The 10,590-nt window shown below is 32.7% G+C and overlaps 1 protein-coding gene across 2 annotated transcripts; it reads right to left on the minus strand.

Moving 5' to 3' along the window:
- Nucleotides 1-288: 288 nt before the first annotated feature.
- On the minus strand, nucleotides 289-7,455 carry LOC131035239 (copalyl diphosphate synthase 1). Of its 2 annotated transcripts, XM_057966902.2 has the most exons (14): nucleotides 7,024-7,455; nucleotides 6,345-6,430; nucleotides 5,791-6,121; nucleotides 3,730-3,910; nucleotides 3,424-3,641; nucleotides 3,221-3,341; nucleotides 3,022-3,131; nucleotides 2,562-2,788; nucleotides 2,361-2,473; nucleotides 2,110-2,208; nucleotides 1,778-1,993; nucleotides 1,423-1,561; nucleotides 1,046-1,291; nucleotides 289-939 (listed from the first exon to the last, which is right to left on the minus strand). In XM_057966902.2, the coding sequence occupies exons 1-14, from the start codon at nucleotides 7,163-7,165 to the stop codon at nucleotides 652-654; spliced, it is 2,517 nt and encodes an 838-aa protein (XP_057822885.2). In that variant the 5' UTR covers nucleotides 7,166-7,455; the 3' UTR covers nucleotides 289-651. The 2 variants fall into 2 exon arrangements, with proteins under 2 accessions (XP_057822885.2, XP_057822886.2); XM_057966903.2 differs by lacking the exons at nucleotides 6,345-6,430; nucleotides 7,024-7,455 and adding an exon at nucleotides 5,605-5,698 and having other exon boundaries at nucleotides 5,791-5,962.
- Between the last annotated feature and the right edge of the window lie 3,135 nt (nucleotides 7,456-10,590).

Below are 10,590 nucleotides of genomic sequence, written 5' to 3' on the forward strand. Positions count from 1 at the left end.
AGTAGTATATTCAATAAGAAAGAACAACAAATGAAGGAAATAAATAATATATTGGCCAAATCTAATATTAGTTAATTGTAAAACAAGACATAGCACAACAATGAACAAATGAAGTGCAAAAATCTGAGATTTGAAATATATGATTGTAGAGCCACTTTCAAGGTGTAACAATTATAATAAATCAAGCGTAGGATAGGTGTAGTTTCTTGGCAAATCAAAGAACAATCTACAATAGCATCTTTGTCCACAGATGAAATACAAGGAAATAGAGGTCATGTGAGACAATGGTTTGAAAATCTGAGATTTGACATATATTATTGTAAAGCCACTTTATTGATTACAGAAATATATGACTGTAAAGCCACTTTATTGATTGCAGAATATGACGTAGATTCTTGGCAAATCAAAGACCAATCTACAATAGCATCTTTGTCCACAGATAATGTAGGGGTCACATGAGACTCTGGTTGCATACGATTCATGGTTTGAATGTATGCTAACATGAAGCAACAAATATTAGATGACAACAAGATGATAAACAACACAACATGGGGGCCAAGAACATGTCATGGATGGTTCCTAAAGCTATTTACGAGCATTTCCCATATCAATAGAACCAGGTGATGTTATCTCAAAACTCTCCTTTGGAATTTACACTATAGGATCAAAAATAACCATATTGATATGTTCAAGCATTTCAGTGGGAGATGTTAATCCATCAGTCTTGAGGTAGAATAGTTGAAGAATTCTAACCATATACCAATACAACTTCTTGCTTTCATGAGGGAGAACACTAGGTTGCAACAAATTTCTCAGTAGTTTTTGTGTGCTTTGATATATGGTTTGTCTAATCTTCTCAATAGCATTCTCAGCAGTCGACACTGGATATTCTTTCATGAACAATGTCACATAGTTCACCTTTCCTTCCTTGGCTTCCCTCTGAAAAACATATGAAGAATTTAATTCCTCTGCTCAGCATTCTGTGAAGATAAAATTTACTAAAGTATTTCTAAGGCATAGCCTGGTTGTGGTAAGTATTTAGTACCTTGTCGCCCCGAATGTCATTTAAAAGGCGCCCACAAATATTGACAAGCTCCATAAGACTGCTGTACTCATGGTGGCAGATGGTTTGCTCTGAAAGCTTAGGCCCTACAAAATAGAGAGCTATAAGAACAATCGGTTCCATAGCAATTGATGTTTTTCCATTTTCCAAGTACTCCTGCATGGATGGTATATATCCAGTTTTGGCCCACTCAGCCTCTTTCATCATTGACATCACTAACCTGTACCACTAAAAAAAACAAAAAGATGATTTAATGGATTATTCTAATTTTGTTTCCAAACTTTCTTGAAGAAACTTTGTTGGCAGTAAAATATAAATATATACTACAAAAAAAATTATATTCAAGGATAGATACACACAATTTCCCTTAAATGAATGCTGACATCTCGACCTTGAAAAGCACAGGCATTTTGGGCAATATCATTGACAGTGTTGTATAGTGCAGAGAACAGAATCTTCACATTATCTGGAAGGCTATTTATCCCTGCTGGATCCCACCTGCAAAATGTAAGAAACAACTACATCATGACTCTTCTCTAGATATGCACATTTTGACTTCCAAGGCCTAGATAAGACCAGAGCTTTAATTAGGCCTACAAGGTTTCTCTACAGTGAGATTTGCAACAGAAATAATCTTAAAATGGAATACACTATTGATATTGTTATGATGGCCATTCATTTCAACACAATGTTGGATATTCATGCTAAAATTACCTCTTAACAGCTTCAAGAAAGCATTGAAGCTCTTCAGTGGAGCCCCCCACGTCATAAAAGTCATCTATGACTATAGCGAGAACTGCATTCTTGGTCCATACAATGCGTGCTGCAGACATTTCAGGGCTAAAAAGTGTTGAAGCAACAGAAAAATAGCAATATACAAGTTTCTGCCGTGCGTAGTGTAGGTCACCAAATTTTGAATCTACACACCATCTGTTAATGGAGACAGCAACAGAAACTCTTCTTAGAACCTCTATAACATATTACTTCTAGTCATGTTGTTCCAGTAAATAATTCCAAAAAATCCAATCATTTACATGTACACGTACTTTTCCAACTCCTGTAAATCTTTCTGCTGCATTGCTTGGCAGATATTGAAGTCATTTTTGGCTAATGTTAAAAAAGAGTCACAGCTTATACAGGGGATCCTGCAAGCCAATATTCAGGACCAATATTCAGGACTATCTAAGCAAGTAATCTAAAAACATTCAGGACCAATATTCAGGACTATTTATAAAATAAAATTTGAAGAGTTCTCTAGTTATGGTGTGCCATAACAGTGAGCTCAACCGAAAGTTACTTGTAAGAGGTCTTTCCAATCCAAATATCATCAAATGCATTATTTTCAATGTATCTTCTATGTTCCAGTCGCTCCAAACTGGCCAGCCAAGGTACAGCAAGTGCATACTCAACCTGCACACAATGAATCAACCCCCACAGCTCAATGACAAAAATAATATCAAACATTGGTCATTTACACATGGAAAAATAACTTTACCACCTCTTTATCAAGGTCTTTGTGGACTAAATTTTGGTCATCCATTGCAATATTTGCTTCATTTTTGGCAAGATAGTTTCTGGAGAAAGATTTTGCTTCTTCCAAAGTTCTTTCGCCAGGGAACATCATCTGAGATGATTTATACAAATTTAGCATTGCTGTAACAGCTTGGCCTCTCTTTTCTACTGATGGTAGGAAGCTTCCATCTTGCAGGAAACTGACGAAGACATCTACATGGTTGTTAGTTCCACTAAAAGGATATAAAAATGTAACAAAAGACACACATGTTGCATGAAATATCCCAAAAGTCTATACATAACTCTGGTAAAGAATTAATGTACGTGTGAGAATCTTTCATCCCCGAAAGTACAATTCATAACAGTTATTCATACCTGAAAGAAAAATATGAGCAATAATCAACAGCAAAATTTATGGAAAACAAGGTGAGGTTTATTCAAAGGACCTGGAGACACATCATATCCATTCCACCGTAAAATCCTGAAACTGACAGAACTGTTAATTATGTCTGATGTTGATGATATTCCCTCAATTATTTTGTTTTCTGTCCAGCATCTGTTCAGTGAGAATATTGATTTCAGACAATATGAAAACCAGACATAGAAAGTACAATATCCATCGTAAGCAAGGGATTTATGAATTACCTATAAACATCATCGAGAGCCTGCTTTATCTCACATTTGAAATGTCTTGATATTCCTAAGCTCTCCAACCTATCTACCATTGAGAGAGCAGTGAACACATTTATGGGATAAACACTAGGCACTGCACCAACAAAAAAATGCTTGTTACATGTGCATGAGCATGACAAAATCTCATCAATATGCATTAACATTTAAGGACCAACCTCCACCCCCCAAAGTTTCTAGCATTGATTTCAAATACATAAGGCAGTTGGATTTTCTAGTGTGCATCAGAGCACAAGCAGTTGCAGAGGGGGAATGGAAGAGTGAGCCATCCTTGCTTTGATGTCTTAAAACTTTGTTCCAGTCAACCATACTCCGAATACCCTCAACTATAAAAGTTAGGGATTGATCATAATCATTCATCTGGTCTATTTCTATCCTGTAAAACCAAAATAATAGTAAAGTTACAGGAAATAAACAAAATGTGATTATCAGGTGCTGAAGAAATAAACTAATCACAAAATTACCTTCTAAGGATTTCATATCGCTTTGAGAGCATCTGTTTTATAGGAGATGAATCATAAGGGAGGTCCAAGCCCAATCCTCTTGCTTCTTCTAGCATTGCAGTGAAGATAATCTCAAATCCAATGGGATCATGCTGGTCCTCACTAGCTATCTTTCCAATATTTTCTCTTATAAATCTCAAACCTGTAGAAGAATCAAGAAACGAATGCAAAATCTTAGAAACATTAGGTCTTAGATTCATGTAGCCATTGGATCAAATCTGATTTTACCATTTTACTTTCTACTCGTGAATTAGTATCTTAAAATCTAAGGACTTGGCGACAGAGTTCAAGTCCACGTATTTAAATCATACACAACAGGAGACTTGGCACACGGGCACACGGGCACACGGGCAAGGATTCTGGCATCATTTTGAAATAGGATATAGGTGTTAATCATGGAGGTATTGGCTATGCTGAATATATTACACTTAAATATGGTCACCAGAAAATGTAGGTACAGATATGGATTCCCATCAGTGACTGAAATAATTTGGTTATCATAAGAAGGGATGCGATCCCATTTGTATGTACATAAGTCTCTACTAATTGTATGTCTATTTCTTCTGTTTTCCAGAACAACGTAGAAAACATGATATCTTGTAGAAGACTGACATTAGCAGAAAGCTTAAAAAAATCAAAAAGAGTGCATAGAAATATATGGCTCGAGGAAATTACACTCAGTTTCACAATTCTTACAGAGGAGGCTTGCATAAAGGTTAATATATCATGGAGAATGAAGATTCTTATAGTTCAGTTGAGAACTAGTTCACACCATCTTCGATATGAAAGAGGTAGGTGGAAAAGGCCTAAAGAAGCACAAGATGAAAAAGAGTATCTTTTCCACATCATGGGGCAGTTGAATCAGAGAAGCACTTTATTCTTAAATCTGAAGCTTACTATGGTATTCAGGTCAATTATGCAGATACTTTAGCGGATACTTTGCTGCATGATTAGTTTAGAGAAGATATGGTTGGAAAAAATGGAGAGCTCATCATAAAGCTTTTAAGCAGTTGACTGCAAATCTGAAAGCTAGAAAGGTGGGGTATGCTGTCCCATAGACTATCTTTGATCTTGTGAACATTAAAATTATTAAATTGTGAAAGGTGGGTTATGCTGTCCCATAGACTATCTCAAATTCAGGACTTTACATGCTTTCTTTACTTATTTGTTAAAAGTAGCTATTCTAAAGCCAACTTTCTTGCTGTGTACGAAAATCTACTTGAGGACACTTTATATTATTCTCTAAGAAACATAACTTTTCTATCTTTTTCTCTTGCATCATTCTAAGGTTACCAATAAAGAAGAAAATGCAATGGAATGCAAAAAGCAATCACCGAGGAAACAGATGTATTAGAGGAGAAAATTACTCAAACAAGGCAATCTAGATGCTAGAAGAGTTAATTCAGGTGTAAAGGAAGACCCAAAGCCCACCATCCAATTAAATTCTATTCAGAAATAGAATTTAGGAGGTTTGAGAGGGAAATATTAATGAATTTCCTTTTAACTGGTAGAGATTAATGTACCAGTATCCAACTAAACAAGTTTTGACTTTAGAGAATAATAAAAACAACACTACAATAGATTTACTTTCAATTTTTTTTATTTTATTTTTTTCAAGTAGTGCTAAGAATAGATGTTTTTTATAAAGGGAAAAAAGAATATTTGTAGTTAGATAAAACTTAAAAAAGGTTTCAAAGCATGTAACCCTTTTGTATATAAAAGAGAATATGAGAAAGTTATAAGATTAGAGAGAACATCGCATTTTTATTGATTAATGAAAAAGAGTATTTTACAAAAATATTCTCTCACGATAAAATGTATGGATGTGCTACTAACATTGGTTTTGCTGACATTTTCCTTTGAACAATTGTAGTCTTGTGCTTTCTGCTGGCCCATTGCTAGTTGGGCAAGTCAAATCATACGGCATTATCTAAATTTAAAATTTAAAGAAAAGCATTCATAAAGTGTTAGCAGAATATATCTGTAAGAAATAGTGTTATCAGGCCAAAGAAAGAATCTTACCCATTTCCACATTTTCAATGCCAGCATTCCACGTTCTTAGTGCAATAATGCATGCCAAAGTGTGAGAGAGGCGATCTTTAATATAAGGCAAATCAGGTAATCCCCAAGACCCATCCCAGAGTTGATGATTCATTATCCATGAAAGGCACTGTGGAAACTGTGGTAATTGAGAGTCTTCCAAAGAGGGGACCATGGCTACCCATGCTGTATCATAAGCAGAAACAGATGTCTGTCTGCTCTTGGTTTCCGAGAATAGCCTTCTTATCCTCACAATATCCTCATCTATGTGCATAGAAGCAGATGCATTTTGCTTGATCTTATCTTTGACAACCTGCAAAATAGTGAGATGCATATTTATTGAATCTAGTACAGAATTAGGTTTTCCAAATTCAACACTAATAAGTTTTAAAATTAACCATGTTCAATTCTACTGGAAAAATTGCTTATATTATCAGGATCTAAACTATTGCCAAAGCAAAATTATATTGTATTCTCTGGAACAATGGAAAACAGAAGTATAAAAAGTAAACGAGGCTATAAAGTTGTAAATTCACCTTGGAAGCATTTGTAGATCTAAGGTGCTGGCTCCGTCCTATGTCAAGTTCATTCCTTCCATGGGTGAACTGGGCACTAGAAGATCCTAATAAAAAATGACAAATAAATATCAATCCGAGAGGAAAACTAATTGTTTCAGCTCTATTAATTATAAAACATGAGTGTATAGGATCTTGAATATAGGAAACATAAGCCATGTTCGACAGAAAATGTTGAATAGAAGAACTCCCGATTGTGAATTGTCTACCAGCCCCCAACTTCTAAACTTCTGCTACCCAGATAAAATAACTAGCCTACCTAAGAAATTCTTTAGAAAAGTAACTCCCTACCTTCTAAAATGTAAATTCTGCTATGGCCATGACTGACCAGTTATCCAGATGAGATAACTAGCCTGCCCAAGGAAATCATTAATAACTAACTCCTTACCTTCTAAAATGTAATTTCTGCTATGGCCATGACTAGCCGGTTACGCAGATGAGATAACTAGCCTACCCAAGGAAATCATTAGAAACTAACCCCTCACCTTCTCAAATGTAAATTATGCTATTAAATTCTCCTATGAGCATGCCTACTCAGATGAGAATCGAGATAACTAACCTGCCTAAAAAAAATCATTAGAAAAAATAACTCAAAGTGTCAATGCTGTTTGTCACAGAAAAAAACATGAGATTTACTTACCAGATAAAGTACTCCTGACGGATCGAAATTTTGCACTCCTACATTGCCAATGAGCAAATCTTGCAGGTGGGTACGGCGATGGAAGCCTAGTTGTTCCATAGATTGTAGAATTGGAGATGACAGAGACGCTAACTGATTCCATATTTGCTTCTCCCTAGTATTTGGTATGAGAACAATGCCATAGGATTTATATATACAATGGGTTATTGAATCAATGGTCTCCGAGGAATCTCACAGTTTTTGTATTTTTCCGGGGAAGTACACAGATTCCCATAAGAAAGGTGATGGATGCCTTTGACACTATCAAATGATTCGAAATCCTTATTTGGATTGAACATTGATAACAATGAGAGCTACTCCACTCTGCTAATCAAAACATTTTGTCGTTCACCGCGGTCCCCTGGCGGCGGAGCGAGCATTTCCGCCGGGAAGTGCATAAAACAAATCATGTTCCAATATCTTAAAAGTTTCAAGCTTAAAATTTACCTGTAATTTTTTAAATTTTTTCTAAGATTCAAGTATATAATTATTGATTTAATTTTAGATTTCATCAATTTGTCCATTACTATGGGACCACTTTTTTTTGTTATTATTATTTTTTAATAAATTTATGAAGATTATAATTTCAAAGGTTTTTAATATATTCATTTTAAAAATATTTAAATTATTGATATTAATTATAGTTTTTAAGATAGAAAGAATAAATTAATAAAAAATAATTGATGTGTATAATTTAAAAATAGTCTTAGAATAAATACTAGTTCAATATCTTAAATATATTTATTTAAAAATATAAAAAAATTAATTAATTTAAAAGTTATTTTATTTTTTATTATATAGACATATAGATTAGATTTTTATTTTAATGTTTGAAGAGTTATTTTATTTTTGTATGTGAATTTTAATTTAGTTTTCAAATCAATTTGTATAATTATTTTATTTTATTATTAGTAAATACTAGTTTTGATATCTTAATTACATCAATCTATGTCCGAAATAGCAATCTCTAGATACTTATATTTAAAATTCAACAATTAATTTATGCATTTTAAACAATTTTTTTAAAATATCAGTAATAACAAACAGCTATTTTATTTTTATTTTCTTTTATTTAATTTGATGTCCGTAATTTATTGTCTCCTCTTGGCATCTTTACTCAATTGTCAGCAATAATTATTTTGAAAGTTACAAATTTATAATTATTTTGAAAGTTACAAATTTATCTTGATTTTCCAATTGCTCTTTATTTAATTATTTTGAATTGAAATGTTATGAGAGTTTGAAAAGTTATGACTTTTAAGTAAATACTTTATTTTGTGGACTTTTTATTTGTTTTAGTTATTTAAAATTTATGTTTATTGAATAATTCATGTGAATAAATGTCAAAAATTTTGTTAAGCCATTTTTCCAAACATGACATTAGGCTCCGTGTTACCATTGTAGATCACCTATATATATCTTCTATGCTCCCTCATACTATATTATTAAGTGTGCTAATGTACCTCTTTTTGACACCTCTAGAGTTTGAAAGGGTCATGTGGTTAATAATAGATATTGTTTTACATGTATGTGTGAGTTAGTGCAAGATTGATGCAATGAAGAATTGTAATATGTGAGTTTTTCTTTGCATTGATAAAAGTCTTAAGTTTGATTTGTTTCATGAGTAGGGTTGTTGCAGCAGTTTTGAGAGTCAGTTTATCTAGATGGATTGTTTTATCATGTTGTTTTTCTATGATCTTGTCTTATTTTTTTCCGTGCAAACCCCTTTTAGACTCTTAATATTTGAGTTTCTTTGTAGTTATTTGTACATATTTTTAGTTTTGTGGATTTAATTAGACCTCATACCATTCAATAAGTTGTGAATTTTTATTTTTTTTCTTAAGTCAAGTCTTTAACTTATGAGGTTCAAAATCTTAAAACATGATACACCGACAAAAGTATACAAACATGAAAAAAATACAATACAAATATAACCAAAAAAAATGAATATATTAAAAAATCTAATGAAAAAAATCATATGTAGATGGTGGATGAAATGAAATCAACAAATTAATTGCAAGTTGTTAAATTGTAGGTAGAAATAACTTTCAAATTAAATTATTTTGCTACCATGTCATATATAACATTATTGAGTGTTGCTGGTGGATGAAATGAAATCAACAAATTAATCACGAGTTGTTAAATCATAGGTAGAAATAACTTTCAAATTAAATTATTTTGCTACCACGTCATATATGACATTATTGAGTGTTGCTATTAAATTGCAAATTGCTACCATGTCATATATAATATTATTGAGTGTTGCTGGTGGATGAAATGAAATCAACAAATTAATTTCAAGTTGTTAAATTGTAGGTAGAAATAACTTTCAAATTAAATTATTTTGCTACCATATTGAGTGTTGCTGTTAAATTGCAAATTGCTACCATGTCATATATAACATTATTGAGTGTTGCTGGTGGATGAAATGAATCAACAAATTAATTGCAAGTTGTTAAATTGTAGGTAGAAATAACTTTCAAATTAAATTATTTTGCTACCATGTCATATCTAACATTATTGAGTGTTGTTGTTAAATTGCAAATTGCTACCGGGTCATTAGGTGGAAGGCCTCTCTTATATGAAATGCACTGGCGGACATTACAAATCAACGGTTGATAGCAAACCGTTGATAGCAATGTATAGGTATGCAAGACGATCAGAAGGTTATTAACCGTCGGATTGTCCCGTTCATGCGTTTTCACCTTATTTTAATTCGCGCGTTTTCATCGGAAGTGTCTCACGCTTCATCGGAGATTATTTTGCGTTGCCGTAATGATATAATTCTAGCAGTGTCGGATTTATTGGTTTTTACTAGGCATCAACTCTGTTTGGTTGCTATATCTTATGGATTCGAGCTAATATCCACAATCTTTTTTCCGCCGCTTTAGGGCCATTTGAAAATAAGGGATTTTTAGAGCCTTCAGTTCAAGTCTAATTTAATTTGATCTGATAATTTATCTCCGTAGAAATGATAGTAGCCGCTCTCTTTTGGCGATTTTTCTTGTGTTTATTTTGTTCAAACCATATCTTCAAAAACACTTCTCAAGAATAACCCAGAAACCAAAAGCTTTTTTTGAATTCAGAAGAATTAAACTAGGAAAAAAATGGGGTTACGATTAGATTTTGGAAAAATTAGAACAAAAAATGTGCCACAGAAATTTTAAAAAAACCTAAAAACTCTTAATTGTTTTGATCAGAAATTGAAAAATTGGCAAAACAACATGGAAAATTATTTGCTTCTATGGTTTGAATAATAAATAAACTTTCGGCAACGAGCATCACTGTGTAATCAGTTAAATTTGGACATTAAAAGTGGTGAAAAAAAAGTATAATATAATTTAAATTATTTTTATATTATTCAAAATTTTCATCACATCAAATCAAATCATTATTAATTGTAATTAAGAATATATAATTAATCAATAATAATATAAATCGTGGGGATTTTCGCATCTGGGCATATAGCAATGATAATAAAGTATATAATAACGTAAAAACCTAATTGCTTGGCGTCTCACCGCTCTG

This window comes from Cryptomeria japonica, chromosome 5 (assembly GCF_030272615.1).
Source record: "Cryptomeria japonica chromosome 5, Sugi_1.0, whole genome shotgun sequence".
NCBI lineage: Eukaryota > Viridiplantae > Streptophyta > Pinopsida > Cupressales > Cupressaceae > Cryptomeria > Cryptomeria japonica.